Source organism: Patiria miniata, unplaced genomic scaffold (assembly GCF_015706575.1).
Source record: "Patiria miniata isolate m_02_andy unplaced genomic scaffold, ASM1570657v1 HiC_scaffold_1, whole genome shotgun sequence".
NCBI classification, from domain to species: domain Eukaryota; kingdom Metazoa; phylum Echinodermata; class Asteroidea; order Valvatida; family Asterinidae; genus Patiria; species Patiria miniata.
The window spans coordinates 28,466,815-28,485,167 of NW_024037047.1; the positions used below are offsets into that span (position 1 = coordinate 28,466,815).

Consider the following 18,353-nt stretch of genomic DNA (forward strand, 5'->3'; position numbering starts at 1 on the left):
GTCTTTCAATAGACTTATTCATGAGGAAGCAATTTTCGACCGTGTTTCCTGAATCTATTTTATAAATTTTAAACCATTGAATAGCGATGGTGCCAGACTATTTTATGATTGGAATGCGTTCCAAGCCTAAGGCCAAAAAAAAAAGGTCTCCGGTTTCTAGTATGGAGCTTGCCCAAAAAGTGGTGCGGCGACACAGCTTTTTTTTTTTACCAGAAACCAGACTCAACTTTTTTTGGGGGGCCTAACTTTCTTTTTTTCAATGTGGCTTAAAACATTACGGCATGTTTAATCACACAATTTTATATTTTTCATCAGAGCAGACTGGCATAAATTTGTCAGGAACTTTAATTTCATTGCTTTCATTTCTACTCGCAGTTCCACAAATGAAGACTTTACCTTGCTTTCAATTTCATATGGCCGACTTGTAAAATAAAAGTCTAGAATTACCATCACTTAAACCTATTGGACAATGTTACAGCTAGCACTGCAAAACAATAAAATAATATTGCTTTCATTATCAATTTATAGAAAATAACAAGACAGACTTTGGATCTTGGTAGCGATTTAGCTAAATTTCATTGCTTTGCAGAGAACCATGAAATAAGCCATTTGCAAATGAAATTTGACTAACATCTGGTACCCTGGCTTGCTCGAATGCTTGGCACAGTTTAACTTTGAACTCTCCAGACCAAAGAGACTGTTGCTATATCACATGATTTGGGGCAAGCCTTATGCTGGCAACCCCAAGCTCCAGAATGGTCTGGTGTCTTTGTGCCATTCTCACCCATTGTGAGCAATGTATTGGTGCTGAGCATCTCTTACGTAACTATCCAAGAGCTTGCCCCGAATCATGTGATTAGCAACAGTGCCTTTGGTCTGGGGAATTCAAAGTCAAAATGTGCCAAACATTCTAAGCAAGTCTGTGTACCAGATGATATTCCAATGTAACTCGCAGTGCCTTTGGTCTGGGGAATTCAAAGTCAAAATGTGCCAAACATTCTAAGCAAGTCTGTGTACCAGATGATATTCCAATGTATCTCGCAAAGGGTACAGGTTATTCGCAAATGGCTTTATTGACCCCTTGTCAAACAAGAAGCATTTTTTTTCAAGTTCAGCTATTTGTTTTCTCTTACCTTGTTCTTAAGTTCTTGGCAAGTCTGGAGAGCTACAGTGAAGAGCGTCAATGCTTCACCCAGCCACGGCACAGCACAGTTGACCGTGTACTGACCAGTAACTTCGTACTTCAGTGAACCCAATTCCCTGAACAAAGCAAAAGTGTACGTATTGGTTTTTATAACACGTATTCATTGGCCAAATGCTCTTCTTTTATTGGTAGATGTCAAGAGTAAAGAGCTCTACAGTAAAGAGCATCATGCTTCACCCAGCCACGGCACAGCACAGTTCACCGTGTACTGACCAGTGACTTCGTACTTCAGTGAACCCAATTCCCTGAACAAAGCAAAGTGTACGTATTGGTTTCCATAACACCTCATACACATTCATTAGCCAAAAGCACTTCTCTTATTGGTAGAATTCAATATCGGCCACACCTCAGGACCAGTCATTTTGACTTCATACTTCAGTGACCCCAATTCCCTGAACAAAGCAAAAGTGTACATATTGGTTTTTATTACACCTCATACATGTTCATTGGCCAAATGCGCTTCTCTTATTGGTAGATGTCCAACTCAGCCACTACTTTACCTCAAACCATGTTGTTTTTGTTTGTTATGGCAAGTTTTGTTGGTCTCTGTTGATCTGCGTAGCAACCTTTTCTTCTGGCTACGTATGTCAGTCTGTAGACTTTTGCAGGGATAATGCAGGAACACTGCTCGATAAAAACCGGTATTTGGAAGTGGGGGTTGTGTAACTTGTGTTGGATTTGGTTTTTGGTTCAAGTTCTTACAGGCAACACATTTGTATCTTATCAAACCCTACAATACTTTCATTTTTAAAATCACATCAAAGGGCGGGCTTGAAATGACCACAGTCAAATGCTCTGTTTGTTTCGGACTTACAATAAGTTTGCAGGGTTTTTCTCTGCGGATACTGCAGCATGTTTGCTCTGTGGACACCAAACAGAAAAAAGGAATGTAAACAAGAAATCGTTTCACCCAACATGACACAAGGAATCAAACAGTGTACATTTTTTTTCATCTAATAAGCAAGGATCAGTTAGGATTTAATTGAGTTCTAAATCTGATACTAAAGCAGAGTGTGAAATTATGATAAAACACAGACGCTAGTTGAATGTTTACTATATATTCATATGAACAAAAACTCAAATTTTAATTTTAATTTTTTTTGCGTCAAGGTGATTTAAATCAATATTAGGTTTTGCCCTTCAGCGACGTTTTCCAACTTTCACTCGGGAGGTAACACACTGAGTATACAGTGTTTATGCGTCGGTGAAGGGCAAAATCTAATATTGATTCTGTAAGTGTGCTGTGAAAGTTCAAAATTAACTGTGTCACTCAACTTTGTTGGAACAGTTTTTGTGGATGATTTTACCCTCATATTCCATCATATTTCATCTACAGACTGCTCACTGAACTACTTGTAGCAACTGGAGCCAGGTATGATGTCAGTGTATATTGGAGAGCTTTTCATAAAGTTTAAAGGTGAGAGACTTTGCAAAGTCCCATTTGATACAAGAAAGAAAGTCCTAAGAAATGAGCTTTCAGTCTGCAGTTTTTCAAGATACATTCCATGTACTATTTTCAAGTTTCACCTTCAATAATAGCTTTTTTTTAAATTGCTATTTACCAAACAATATCAAAGTTATTCTCTTTTGAAATAGACATTGAACGAAAAATCCACCGACGTTCAATAATTGAGTTATTTTAATTGTTGAATTCTTGAGTTGAGCACGTTATTTGTGCACAAAATGAAAACCCTTTTACAGAGGGTTGCGGGTGCCAAAAATCAGAAAAATGTAATTTTTTTTTAAACAAAACATACAAATTGAAAAATTTGCTAGGAGGAAAAAAAAATCAATTGTTTTTAAGAGATGGGGTATGCATCTTTAACCCTAACTCCCCAGCCTAATTTACTAGGAACCATACCCATTCTGGCAAATTCCAACACCCACATGGGAAATTGTACACACACACTGTTGGACTTAGTTTCTGGAGGTATGCCAACCCAAGTGTAAAAGACCATAAGTTTTGGGGTACTGTACCTATCCCAACAGATTTAAACAAAACCTGCTGTTGAACTTTGTTTTTTGATGGGTTGAGTTCGGTTAGGGTTAAACTTTCACTGTGATTCTCCATCACTAGTGGGTAATGTATGTGAGAGGTAGGGATGTGGCCCAGTCCATCAAAAGTCCCTGCAAATCCATCACAATTCCTCCGGTTCAAATTCAACTTCTTGTAAGCTATTCAAATGAGCTTTGACAAAGGCATTCCTTTGTTATTGTTCATCTACTGTTACTTATGACTGGACTTGTGAATGAACTTGTAAATTACTTGTGACAGGACTTGTGATGGACTTGTGATGGAGTCGACTACATCCCTGGAGAGGGGAATCAGGTTGGAGTGCTGGTACCTTCCTCACCCTCAACCTCTGTGGCCCAGGTACGAATCCCTTCTGGGGCCAACAATAATTTTCAACCCCAATCTGATTCCATACGTTTTGCATTGAATACCACTCTCAGATTTTCCTCTCAACTCTAAAACTATCATTTCCATTCCTTATCTTCTACCAAAAGATTTTTGATGGTCATCCGGGCTCAGGCTAGTCTATGGCATAGACGCTTGCATACAAGCGACTATAACATTCGCACAGATTCGGCAATTAATTATGCAAAACAAGACTGCCTCTTGATATCTAGACTGTGACCATTCAGCGGGTGCCTTCTATCAGGTCTTCCGTAACACGTTGTTGTTTTACGAAAACATGGCAGCCAAATTGACCAATCAACAGCCTAGTCAACATTTCTGGTCGAAATGAGGTCACAGTTTTCTAAAGTCTGGCGCCCAGGGTCGCATAAAATGTGCATGAATGTCTGATATACTAGGCTCAGGCTGGCTGAATGCCGACTAGTAGTAATGAATAAGTTAACTCACCGGTGTCTTGGTTATGTGCACCGGATGCAAGAAGTAGGTACACATATTAAGCTTGTTGCCCTGGACATAAAAATCTATAAGTATCTCATTTGGCAAGGGTGGGTTGAATGCTTTCTGTCAAGTGAATTCAGAGAATGGACAAGAATAAAGGGTTAGCAAGACTGACAAAACTAATGTAGTCATTCCAAATTACTGTGGTAGATATTTTCAGTACCAAAATCTATCGTGAGGACCTTCTCCTTCAAGTGGAGGCTGTGCATGGTTAAGGTACCTGAAGTGGTGTGCATTTATGGGTGGAACCGGGTACCCTATTACCCGTTAAAGAAACCCAACCCCAAAATTCAAACCCGGAAAATGTCTGAAGGGATTTATACAGCTTTACGGTGTAAACTGTAGCTTTCGCAAGTGTCATCATAATGCATTAAAATACACATAAAGGTGCAACCTGTATTGGTTTTCCACATACGTGTAGCCTGGTTTTCGTTTTGAAAATTCCCCACAAATGGCATTCAAAACCTTTTTTTCTTTTTCATTGTCTGAGAAGTTACTAAGAAATTTGTAGAGTTGGTTACGGATACCCAATCCCATATTCTGGAACCGGTTCCTGACATCAGGGGTCAGGTTCTCGGGTACCCAGTTCCGATGCACACCCCTAGGTACCTGTTATGACTTAAACTCTCCTGACACTGGACGAGCTCATCTCTAAATCTAATTAGAGATGGTTAGCAAGCCAAAATCAATGCCCACTGCTATACTGTTGGTTTTTCTGTGTGCATTAGTAGTGACCGCATTGTGGGAAGGTTGCCTTATTTTTACAAAAAATTGGACCAAATGTCCTGATAGCATCTTTGGTCCCCGCAATAACTATCATTCATCGGGAAGATGGTCCCTACAAAAACAGAACAAGTTTATGTTTGTGCATGCGTGCATGAATTCTTCTATTGCTTTTCCAAGACAGGCAGCTACGCCTTCACTGTATGTAGATGGGTATGTGTTTTCTAGCTGAAAACCAGCTTTGTTTGTGTTGGGGTTGGAGGGGAAGGAGCGTGCTTTAACCATTGTTCAGTTGATCAAAGCAGTTATTCCACTCTTCTTGCAACCCTGATGAGAACTTTCTGTGATTTCCATGGTAACTGCTATCTCAATCAGATGCCACTGTGTACACTTCTCATACAGATTTGCCCCGAAGTAAATCAGAGCATATGAGCGATACACAGTGGACACAGCGGATCCACTCACCGAGCACTTGCTGTAGTACAGGTCGTGCAGCGTTGGGTGGATGGGGTTCAGCAGCTGATGCCTGCCTTTCTTCAGTTGATTCATCACTTCATCCATCAACTAGTTGTGGGAGAACACCCACCCGAAATCGAAAGGAAAAAGGTAAGTGCATGTACATTTGGGGAAATAATGTCGCAACTTTAATAAGGAGAGATCAAGAATAAAAACTGGATTAGATCGAAACTGGAAGATCCATCAACAGAATCTGCCAGCAAACAAACTGTGATACATGTACCTGCTTAATCCAACAGAATCTAGAAGAATATCAATATACAGGTGTATGACAGTATACAAATATAACATGGTTTGAGGGTGGACAGTCGATATTCGCTCCCCGAGGTATTGGAAGTTGACAAACTAGTTCCCGAGGCGAAGCCGAGGGAACTAGTTTGTCAACTTCCAATACCGAGGGGAGCTAATATCAACTGTCCACCCGAAATAAACCATGTTATATTTGTTTTACTATACCTCATACACATTCAGTTGCCGAATTTTGTTTTATTATTATGCACCTAAAACAAAATTCGGGGAAACTTGTACAGCTCACCAAAAGATTCAACTTCAATTACTAGTTCGGTTCGTTTGCAATATAATACAGTTAGTACAGTTGTAAATACAGTTGTTTGCAATGTGTACAACTTTCTTTTGTACAGGAGACATCTTTACACGGTCTATACATTTTCTCCAGTACCGCATCATTGAGCTCTGGAAATTAACATTTACGCGAACCGTGCAACCATGCATCTCTCCTGTGCGATGTTCGCGAGTGCGTACTGCACCCGTGCGACAGTTCCTCGATTGCTCTGTAAAGCGCATGTGTAGTAGACTGTCGCATGGGTTGCCCGTGCGACAGTCTACTACGCATGCGTATTTACAATGTGCGTGAATCCTCGCGCGCGCGTTTGGTAAACAGCAAGAATAACATCTGGCACGTGATGGTGAATTGACCAGTGAACGTTCGGCTCTCGATCATGAATATGTATGAGGTATAGTAACAGGTCTCATCCACTGCTTCAAAACAGAAATTACCTAGATTCCAATGGGATTTTAATGGTAGGTTGAAGGTAAACCCTTACAGAACTTGGGGATATCACCATCACATTTTTTTGGTGCCAAGGCTTACTGAATTGTTCATACCCCTCTGCAACTTAAAATAAATTTGGAAATTTAATACAAGGGACTTGTAAAATAAAATACACAGGGACTTGCTTTTTCACGGATCATAGAACGAATGTTCACATTTTTTGGGGGGAAACGGTGAGCCTTATGAAGTCTAATTCACAAGTGACAGTCGGTCAGTGAGTCAGTCAATCAGGTACAAAAAGGATGATAAGCTGCCCCACTGATCTCTGTATACTGACCGAATAGCACATACCCATTACTCCTTACATTAACTTGTGTCACTTTTTGAACAGTTTGCCCCGGTTTTCCAAAAATGTCGCCGACATACGAATGTTCTGTGTGTGCCTACAGTGCATTCTGTATCAATATGTGACATTCTTTTTGTTCACGTACACAAATTATGATGTTCCAAAAAGGACAAGCTTTCACCGTGATTATCAATTTCCAAATGTCGCAGAAAGTAAACTGCGGCGTTCAAGAAGTGAACCGCGACATTTGAACTGTGAACTGTTGAGGACAAAAGGTGAACAAGATGAGTCCAGATATTGCACAAGGGAATCACTTTGTTTTAGAACGGACCTATTGGTCTGCAAGTTGTCCTTTATAGAACACCAACCGGTCTCCCCAATATGGCTTGAAATTACCGGTACTTTCTTCTGCGGTTCTCTTTACGCTATCAAGTCAATATATAAGGATCAGCGGGATGCCTTCTCTGGGGACCAGTGAAAAGTATGGTTCTGTTAAGATAAGACCTCTATTGAATTACCTTTGTGACCTCACTGCCTGTTCTGAACTCGTAATCAATGTCCATCCTGCAGACTGCGTCTAGCGCCGAGTACAAATGATTACCCGCATCTTGTACCTGGGTTATCACATCAAACAATATCTCTGCGTTCATTGTCATTGTTTGAATGTGTTGGCTTAAATATTTCCCTTTTACTTCCAAATTCAACTCACTTTTCACTGTGTTAAGTTTAAAGTATACTGTGAAGGTACTTGGTTCTTGGTTGGTACTTCTCCTAAATAATTTTAACAGGAGCCCAGAAACACCGGGGTAAACCCCTTCTCTTAGCGATAAGTGTTACTGGGTTCTTTTACGTGCATTGTATTATACAACACACAGGACCTACGGCTTTACGTCCCATCCGAAGGACGAAGCAATAATGGTTAAGTGCCTTGCTTAAGGGCACAACTGTCCAGACCCGGGCTCGAACCACATTGTGCTGACTCTGAAACGCCAGAGCATGAGTCCGGTGTGGTGCTCTTAACCTCTTGGCCATGACACTCCACCGACAGGGTTATGCTTTGTATGTGGGGTTTCCCAAAACAAAATATGTTGCTTGATAACCATCTTTGAAAGATTGATATTCCCACATTTTCCTTCATATAATTATTACACATTTCCTTTAAATGCCAGATACATTCTTGTACATTAAATGTTGTTTACTTTTCAGTCCAGCCAGATAAATCTAGTTCCCAGTCTGTCCTGTATAACAGTGATTCAATCCAGTATGATCTGGTTCAATCTAGTTTGATCTGGTTCAATCCAATTTTATATATTTTAATCCTGTTTGATCTGGGTCACTCCTGTTTGATCTGCATCGATCCAGTTTGATCCATTTTCAATCCACCTTTATCAGATTCACTCCAAATGGATTACGTGATCAGTCCGGCTTGATCCGGTTCAATCCAGTTTGATCTGCAGCAGCATTGATATATTGAAACTATTGGAGTTTACCTGCTGTAGTTTCCATGGAATGTCTTCCCGTATGGCTGTCTTTGCCACTTGATTTGCATTTCTGTGCAAACGTAATGTTAGTTCCTAGGGACAAAAAGCAAAAAATAAATTTGTTCACACATGTTACAGGGCAATGACTACCCTAAAAAATAAAATCATTATTCTGAAATATAAACGGAGGGTCAAGCTTAAAGGTTGATACTTTTCAAATTTTCAGTTCAAATTCAGGATATTTGTATTCATTATTACAAAATTATTAAATTCTGAGTAATTTTACTGTTTATGAATTCTAATTAATATCAACATTATTGAACTGAACTGTATTGAACAACACAAACTAAACCTGGTTAAAGATTTACTACTCACTGCACGGCAGATATTATCAGCAACTAATGTCACTACTCCTTTCGCGTAGTCAGCCCCACTGCAATCAATATAAAAATGCTAATTACAATTTATAATAATAGTATGCTTAACTTTTTCTCAAAATCGGAAAACAAATGATTACAGGCAAATCAAAGTCCATTCTATCAGTAACTGTAGTGAGACTGTAATACCATGAAGCCTCTTAAGCCTGTAATCTCTAGAGAAGATAAACAAGTTCAGAATTTTTCTCTGCTGTATCACTACCGGTATATAAAGGGTAAACACTCAATGCACTTGGGACGTTCAACTAAGTACTTTCAGTGCGGAGTGTTTTGATTTCCAGCGTGTTTAGAATACAAAATGAGCTGAGTGAGCTAATAAATTTAACATGCAAAATTACAGAACGCTGTAGAAGGTGATAATATTAGTTATCCCACGAGCGCAAGTGGAACACGGAATAATGTAGTGCGTCTGTGTCCCATATGGCACAAAATGACGAGGCCAAAGGCCGAGTGGTACGTCAGACACAGACGCACTACATTTTCCATGTTCCACGGGCGTTCGTGGGATAACGAATTTAGCTTCAATCAAAGTTGATGCACAGTGTTTCGAGATGGAATTCGCACCGTGCGTCTTAAAGCGGTTTTCCGTATAACACGTGCGTGCACCTGGAATATGGCACGCACATCTTAGAATAGCGCGACACACCAAGTGCGGTATGCACTGTACTACATGGGATAATGTAGCACAGTTTGTTGCAATGGATCAACCAATCAAGTTTGCTTGAAGATAATTAGAAGTGTATGTGACTTACCACTTTTTAAAATTTGTACTATCCTGCAACCTTTCCAGGATGCACCAATCTTCTCACAATGCCATGTTAATATTTTGCCCCCAAAAATATGTCACAACCAGCAAAATTATACATTTTTTTATTTAACAACCTAAATAGGCCATAAAATACTATTGGCCTGTTACTACATACAGCACAGGGCAATATTTGTATGTATTCATGTACCACACACACATGTACATGTACACCCCAAGGACAGACAGACAGACAAAGGGAGAACAACAGATTCTGTGTTGTCCTCGAGCATTCATCTTTTGTTGAAAACGGTCCTCGATTGTGAGTGTGTGTGTTTAGTCTATGGGACATGTACAGGGACAAAGGGAAACACAAAGCCTTGTCCTCGAGGGTATAGTAAAACATGACCTGTAGTCATACATGTGTATTGTATCTCCAGACTCTCAGTGTCACTGCTTATCTGGATGATTGATAATTTTTCTGCCTGTAATAATGAACATATGGAATACTTCCCAAGTATTATCAGCTCACTAAATGTTTTAAATAAATGAATACGAGTGCACTTTGTACTTACTTGGAGCTTGAAAGAACAAAGGTCTCGGGCTTGATTAACTTGGCCATCCCGACTGTAACAAAAATGTAAAAATTAGACGAGAATCTGTCCATATAAATAATGAAAATATGCCTAGGGCTGTCCATTTTTTAATAATTTAGTATACAGGGTGAGTAAAAAAAAACGAAACCCAAATGTTGGGACCGTTTTTTTAGGGAAGTTCTGCATGTAGCATTTTCAAAATCTAGGATATGAAAGTCCAATTCATAAGCTTTCTTTTAGTACAAGAATCATTCAAATCATTTATGCACTTTTCAAGTTATGAAATTTTAAACGCAACCACCATTTTAAGGTTCTGTCCGAGGATCGCCAAAAAAATATTTAAAAAAACGAATCCCATTTTTTTTTGAGTTGCAATAAAGGCAGTCAATGAGTACACCACCATCTTTTCCTCAAAAAACATTGGTTAAAGTGGTCAGAAATTGCCTCAGATCGCACCACAGAGCATCTACAATCCAAAACATTTTCGGGCCCTTAAGTGGGCCCCGAACCCCACGCGGTAATTTTTTTGGACACACTTTTTTGTCTGGATCCGCCCTTGGTCAGTTGGTGGTCACCCCTCCATGGACCACATGCAAGAAATATTGGAGGATTTTGCAGGATTCAGTCTGTATGAAATTTTTACATGGAGGTAATTGAATGATTTTGCAGGATTATGAGTATGCATCCTAGCAAAAGTGCCTAGGGAGTGAGGCACTTGACCTGTACAAAATACATGCGTCAATTTATTACGCTGTCTCTAGTTGGCAATATGATGATGGAATGCCCGTACATGCAATTAATCTTTAGTGCGAGAGCGTATCAATGAATAATTCAGAAGTAATTAAATTTCAGCTTTGCACAGAGATGATTTTTAAAAAATCATAAACAGCATGTATTTTTGGCAAATTTATTCGATATTACTGTTTACATAACCTTTTCAACTTCAAGGAATGTACCACACAGAGAAATTAATTAAAATTGTTCCTTTTTTGTTTTTATTTGGTTGTAAATGTAAACAAGTACCCAAAGCATATGGGCAGTTCAACGGTGTCGAACATACATTTTGGACAATTCAACAGTGTGCATAACTACAGTTATAATCATAAAGTGGACTTTAAGTCTGATAAAAGGTAATTTTTTAGTCACTACAATGATTAACCCTACCTCCCTAGGGTGATTTACTAGGAACCTTCCTCATCCTTGCAAATTCCAACACCATATGGTAAACTGTGCACATAAACAGTTGGACTCTGTTTATTTGTGGTATGCCTAAATTCCCACCCGAAGCACAGTCAGTTTACTATAGTGCAGTACTCATCCCAACAGATCCCAACAAACCCTGGTGTTGGAGTTTGGCTGGTTGGGGATCGTTAGGGTTAAGGAACTTTTAAGCACATAGTAGAAATTGGCTCAAAACACCATGGTGCCGGATGTACTCGGACGGATTTATTCTTCTTTGTGTATCCATTTTCATGTTAAAACCTCAATTATGTGTTTGGATTTGTAAAATCCATAATTTTAGCCCCCAAACAGGTGTTTAAATTTTTTTTTTTACAAAAACACAATTTTCCATATCCTATCTGACTGGCACACCACTCAAATTAAAGGTCTTGCCGTCCCCTTCGATACCACATTCGAGGTCGTTATGCATTTTGCTCGTACCCCTGCCCTGCAAACAGGACGGTGGGAGCCGCTGATGAATCTAAAACCTGATTGGATAGATTTTGCGTGACCTGTGACCTGCAAGTCATCACATCCACAACCCTGCAAGGTTTTAAACGGCTATTAAGACCGAGTAACTACTCTTTTATTCCCATTCATAAAGCCTTTTTTTTGGTTGAAAAGCGCACTAATGCAAGAAAATCTGTAATGCTGTTACGTGACGCTAAAATTTGTCCACATGCATGGTCCGCAATGAAAAAGAAATCACATCTGGTATGGAATGTATGCATTTCTATGAGAACGTTTTCAGACAACATTTGCACGCAATCTTTTTTTCAAGGTGCCACACCCAAAAGGCATGCATACACCAAATTTAACATGTCTGTAAAATATAGCCTATCTTCCCCCCCCCCCCCAAAAAAAACCCCACGGCTTTTCAGAAACAACAAAAAGTGTACTTTTCACATGCAAGCACTATAAAAATCAAATCATGTGATGTTCATGGTACACAGTATATATTCATATCACAATCTTGATTAAAACACCGTATGGTAATAAATATTGTGGTTTAGTTTAGTCGGAAAAGGGGGGTATCGTGCACCCTCGGAAATCAATTTCTAATCAACGTTTCTAGGTCAGAAAAAATGCGTAGAAAACGATTTGCTATGTTAAAAAATTCAAAAAATGTCCCACGTATTGTTTTTATGCAAATTAGTGCCGCCATTACCGAAAAATCTATTTTTAATTATATCTCAGCCAATATTGCAGATAACTGAACGAACTAGGTGTCTAAACCCATGTTTTCAAGGTCAGAGATCACAATAAAACTATTCTGGAAGTGACCACATGTGTCTGTGGCATAGGAATATGCAAATTAGTGCCGCTAATACCGGAAAGTCATGTTTTTGGCATATCTCGGCCAATATAGCACATAACTACACCAGTAAGGTGTCTAAACCCATGTTTTGAGGGTCAAGTATCATTAGAAGACCATTCAAAAAGTAACTATGTGTGTCTTTGGCATGAAAATATGTAAATTATAAAGTGTCGGTTTATCAGATATTTGATTTTTAGCCAATATCTCGGCCAATATTGCACTTAACTACACAAGTAAGGTGTCTAAACCCATGTTTTGAGGGTTAGGTATCATTAGAAGACCATTCACGAAGTAACTATGTGTGTTTTTGGCATGAAAATATGTAAATTCTAAATTGCCGGTTTATCAAAAAAATGATTTTCAGCCAAATTATATTCAATTTCAGCCAATATTACAGTTTATTTTGAATATGATGGTTTAAAATAAACTTTGATCATTATTGCTTATCAAAAACCCTTCTGTCAACATTAGCTGCAATATTGGCCGAGATATTGGCTAAAAATCAAATTTCTGATAAATCGACACTTTAGAATTTACATATTTACCTGCCAAGGACACACATAGTTACTTCGTGAATGGTCTTCTAATGATACCTGACTCTCAAAACATGGGTTTAGAAACCTGACTTGTGTAGTTATGTGCAATATTGGCCGAGATATTGGCTAAAAATCAAATATATGATAAACCGACACTTTATAATTTACATATTTTCATGCCAAAGACACACATAGTTACTTCGTGAATGGTCTTCTAATGATACTTGACCTTCAAAACATGGGTTTAGACACCTTACTTGTGTAGTTATGTGCTATATTGGCCGAGATATGCCAAAAACATGACTTTCCGGTATTTGCGGCACTAATTTGCATATTCCTATGCCACAGACACATGTGGTCACTTCCAGAATAGTTTTATTGTGATCTCTGACCTTGAAAACATGGGTTTAGACACCTAGTTCGTTCCGTTATATGCAATATTGGCTGAGATATAGTTACAAATAGATTTTTCGGTAATGGCGGCACTAATTTGCATAAAAACAATACGTGGGACATTTTTTGAATTTTTTAACATAGCAAATCGTTTTCTACGCATTTTTTCTGACCTAGAAACGTTGATTAGAAATTGATTTCCGAGGGTGCACGATACCCCCCTTTTCCGACTGAACTAGTTACATGTATGTCGGGTATTGACTGTAGTAACATGAGTTGGTACAATCTGGCCACCACGCATACGATATCTGCACTACCCGTAAGATGAGAAATATGTAAATGAGGCAAAATATCAATAGGCCGTGGATGTATCCTAGTGCCTGGAGGATATTATCGCCTTCATGATAAATCAATTAATTTGTCAAGTGGTTTCTTGCGAGGACAGCTGGTACTGTGTGCACAGTGCATCTAGCAGGAATGACCGAGTATCTCATAATATGGCTAGGGCTACACAATTTGATTATACAGCAGAAAACTACAATAATTAATTACAAATTTGAAGGTCCATTGAGGATGCTCTCTCTAGATAGTCTGCAACAAATCTGACAAATTTTCGTTTTATTTTTATACCCGACCCCTTGAGTGATCTAATACTAGGAACCTTCCTCACCGCAAATTCCAACACCATATGGTAAACTGTACACAAAAACTGTTGGACTCTGTTTACAGGCATGCAACTGGGAATTCAGAAAAAAATGAAGAACTTCCAAAGCACACTAGACTTTGTACAGTATTTTTCCAATTTGTAATGGCATTCATGAGAACTAAAAATGAGGAAATCAGCGGATCTGAGGAAAAGTTGCACGCCTGTGTTTACTGGAGGTATGCCTAACACCATGCAATGCCCAATCAGTTTACTAGTACAATATTCACTCTAACAGATTCCGACAAACCCTGGTGTTGGAGTTTGACTGGATGGGTTTTTTTAGGGTTATTTGCATTTTTCAACTTCCAACTGCATGTTTTGGTGGAATATGTTGAGTTGAGAACTGCACTCGTAAACTGATTATGCTTTACTGGTTAGGCATACCACCATAATCAGAGTCCAACAGTTTGGGTGTATAGTCTACCATATGGTGTTGCATTTTGCAAGAGTGAGGAAGGTTCCTAGTAAATCCCTCAAGGGGTTAGGATTAAAGTAATAATTCCACAACTAATGTGGGTGGATTTTTTTTGCGAATCACTTTCTCGCTGAAATATGAACAACTTTTGTATTGAACAATTTGCTCTTTGGGATGAAATTTGAAACAAACACAGACATTACATCTTTAAAGGCCTAAAAAATCACTCTTCTTTGCGGTCGGTGCACGCGTCTTGTTTTGGAATGTGCACATCCGAAAAGGTTTTTGTTTTGTTTTTCCAATAACAAAATGAAGTCTAACTACCGGTACAGCCAAAAAAACTCAATTAAAATCTTACTGCTGTGATTTAAATAACCCAATGACTGGTTCTTCAGGGGGGGGGGGGGGGGCTCCTCCTAACCTCCATTCGGTACTTTGACTTTGAGTATGGAAAATATCTACCACTTTACCCATTCTTCAACAGTTGAATCTTTTTTTTTAAATCACACAATTTGAAACAAATAATATGCCTACCTGAAATGGGAATGTTAAATCTTCTGGTGTTTTCCCATTCGGTACTTTGACTTTGAGTATGGAAAATATCTACCACTTTACCCATTCTTCAACAGTTGAATCTTTTTTTTTAAATCACACAATTTGAAACAAATAATATGCCTACCTGAAATGGGAATGTTAAATCTTCTGGTGTTTTCCTGCAAAGAAAAAAAAGATAACAGGCATTGATATTGTGATTAATATATGGTCCAGTTGATAATGGTTAATACATGAGGCCTTTTAAGATGTACAGGACACTAAAATATCTTATTTGTTAATTTTCTTTTGGATATTAAAAATTAAGACATTTTGTGACAAGCTTAAAATCAATCAAATATCAGTGCAAAATTACACAGATTTTTTGCAGAATTCTATGTAAAAGGTAATCTTTATTCTTGGTGGAGCATATTTCTTGGGAGAGGTCAGGTTGGCGTAGCGGTACTTTCCTCGCCTTCCACCGCTGTGTCCTGGGTTCGAATCCGGCCCGGGCCAATATGTGGATTGGGTTTTCAGTCCCTACCTGATTCCGTGGGTTTTCCCTAGAATATTCCTCTGGGCTTTTCCTCGCACCTCTAAAGCTGTAATTTCTTCTCACTGTCTTCTCTCTACAGATTTCTTCAGGCTTTCGAGCTACAGTGCTTAGGGTACTTTTAAGGAATCCTTGGTTTCATTACCAGAAATAAATAAAATAAAATAAATTTGAAATTAACATTTGTTTTGATGAATCTTACCTTGAGTAACTGTTGCAATTGCTGTAACACTGGATGAACCTCCTCCCTAAGTAACCACTGAAATTCATCCTCCTGCAGCAACAAGCAATGATAAACAATACATTGACCAAACTGCATGTTTGATACAGTAGACATGGTAGAGTTCTCACCCCACAATTCTCAATGTACAAGTAGGGTGCTATGGTCCAATGGTTACGGTGTTCGACTTGTGTGCCGTGGCATGTGGGTTCGAATCCGGACGGGGAACATGGTGCTTGTGCTCTTGGGCAAGGTATTTTACCATTATTGCTTCGTTCTTCGGATGGGACGTATGATACAGTAGACATGGTAGAGTTCTCACCCCACAATTCTCAATGTGGGGTGCTGTGGTCCAATGGTTACGGTGTTCAACTCGTGTGCCGTGGCCAGTGGCGTAGCCACCGGGGGGGCGTGGGGGGGCGACTGCCCCCCCCCCCATGAAACCTTGTCGCCCCCCAGTCGCCCCCCCCCCCCCCCCCCACTGAGATTTTGAGTTTCTAAAAAAAATTATCATTGATCTACATGACGCTATGGGCCCTATTATGTACTACAATGTATCTTTTGTGCTAAGATAATTATTGGTAAAATGGTCAGAAATTGCCTCAGATAGCACCACAGAGCATTTAGAATCCAATTCTGGTAGCTGATTCAATTACTCCAACCTCGAAAACAATGTTCACAAAATTTTCTTATGCCTTTAGCTGAGAAAACCTCGAAAATTATGTTTAAATTATTATCTTTTGTGCTAAGATAATTATTGGTTAAAGTGGTCAGAAATTGCCTCAGAATCCAAAATTTTTCGGGGCCCTTTAACGGGCCCGGAACCCCACGCCAATAGCTCAGAATACCGATAGCTGATTCAATGTCTCCAACCTCGAAAACGATTTTCAAATAATTATCTTTTGCCAAGAAAATATTAGTTAAAGCATGGAGGAAAGTCGTAAGAAATTGCTTCAAATCACACCACAGAACATCTAGAATCCAATTTTTTTGGCCGAACCCCATGCTGTAAGGGCTTTGCGCTTCGCGCTTGCATCAGTTATGATCAAGGTATGTCCCCCCCCCGCCCCCCACTTTTGAGAAGCGATTGACGCCCCTGCTTGACGCCCCCCCATGAAATGTTCCAGCCCCCCCAGCGCCCCCCCCCCCCCCCCCCCCCCCCCCCCCACTGAAAAATTCCTGGCTACGCTACTGGCCGTGGCACGTGGGTTCGAATCCTGACGGGGAACATGGTGCTTGTGCTCTTGAGCAAGGCACTTAACCATTATTGCTTCGTCCTTCGGATGGGACGTAAAGCCATAGGTCCCGTGTGTTGTACAATGCATGTTAAAGAACCCAGTAACACTTATCGCTAAGAAAGGGGTTTGTCCCGGTGTTTTTGGCAGTGGCTGCAATATGCGCCGCAGCACCTTGCAAACCCTAGCACTTCATAAAGGGGCTCATATTTCTCATAAACTTCATTTACTTGTCTTTAAAAATAGGCATAATTACCAGCACCTCGAGTAGCTAATTGTTGGTAGATACGTGCGCTATATACCACTGAACCAAATTACATGTACATATGTACATGTATTCTGAGGTTTTCAATTTAGTACACAAAAAGTTTAACATGTGAAACTGTTATGACTTTACTTGATCAAAAAAATTGACTGTTGACTTATATTTAAAAATTAAATAGCTTGGCTTCATTTTCTACAGGGTGAGTCAAAAAGAAAGTGACCAGAATTATTGATTTTTTTTTCTTAGAAAGCAATCAAATTTGATACACCAATGAAGTACATGTCTTGAAAGAGCATGTTCTTCCACTCCTTTGAAAAACTAAAAAAAAACCCTGATTTTAAATCAGTCCATGAAATGCCATTGGAAGCCAATGAGCTGAGTCAGAATTACAGATTACACATAGGCATTCAAATACAAATGAGACTTTAATCATTTGAGTCAAGATTGAAACATTATTTTCACTGTCAGATTTTGTGCTTTGAATATGATGAACAAGTCAAGTTTTTTTCTTCTGAAATATTTGATGGCTATTTTTTTCTCTTCTCCTTTGCAAGTTTTCATTCATTCATGGAGGTGGGAAAACGTCCATATTGCATTGTAATTGGTATTCACCAGCTCATAGAAAGGTAAATGATCAGTGATGGATGGCTGAATTTTGCGACCTTTTTAGTAGACATACCGGTAACTTGTGATATTTTTATTAAACTATGTGACATTTTCACTTTACATGTCAATAACATGTATTTTATCCCTATGTTACTTTTTTTTTCTAATTCAGTCACTTTCTCTTTGACTCACCCTGTAGTGCTGAGTGTTGAAGAAAAAAAAATGTGATTCAAGACCTGAATCTTGGCTACACAGATACTGTGTAACTTTGTTTGGAGCATTTTGTCGGCTAAATAGTGAGTAAAGATGGCCTTTTTGTTAATTTTTTTTATTATTATAAGATGGAATTTTGCGTCGGGGTGATATAAATCAAATGA

At 39.1% G+C, this 18,353-nt stretch overlaps 1 protein-coding gene across 5 annotated transcripts in view; it reads right to left on the reverse strand.

The window, feature by feature from the left end:
* Positions 1–18,353, reverse strand: part of LOC119727726 (protein rogdi homolog) — a 28,188-nt gene that overhangs the window by 5,320 nt on the left and 4,515 nt on the right. For 2 of the 5 annotated variants that reach the window (XM_038199759.1, XM_038199766.1), the window contains exons 2-11: positions 15,853–15,924; positions 15,246–15,279; positions 9,957–10,008; positions 8,575–8,632; positions 8,209–8,292; positions 7,237–7,332; positions 5,310–5,408; positions 4,071–4,184; positions 2,019–2,065; positions 1,134–1,260 (exon numbers count right to left, since the gene is read on the reverse strand). In XM_038199759.1, coding sequence (XP_038055687.1) covers positions 1,134–1,260; positions 2,019–2,065; positions 4,071–4,184; positions 5,310–5,408; positions 7,237–7,332; positions 8,209–8,292; positions 8,575–8,632; positions 9,957–10,008; positions 15,246–15,279; positions 15,853–15,924 — 783 coding nt within the window. Of the gene's footprint in view, positions 1–1,133; positions 1,261–1,342; positions 1,450–1,487; positions 1,597–2,018; positions 2,066–4,070; positions 4,185–5,309; positions 5,409–7,236; positions 7,333–8,208; positions 8,293–8,574; positions 8,633–9,956; positions 10,009–15,100; positions 15,201–15,245; positions 15,280–15,852; positions 15,925–18,353 lie in introns of those variants that run through there. The other 3 variants (XM_038199792.1, XM_038199783.1, XM_038199775.1) reach the window with 3 other exon arrangements.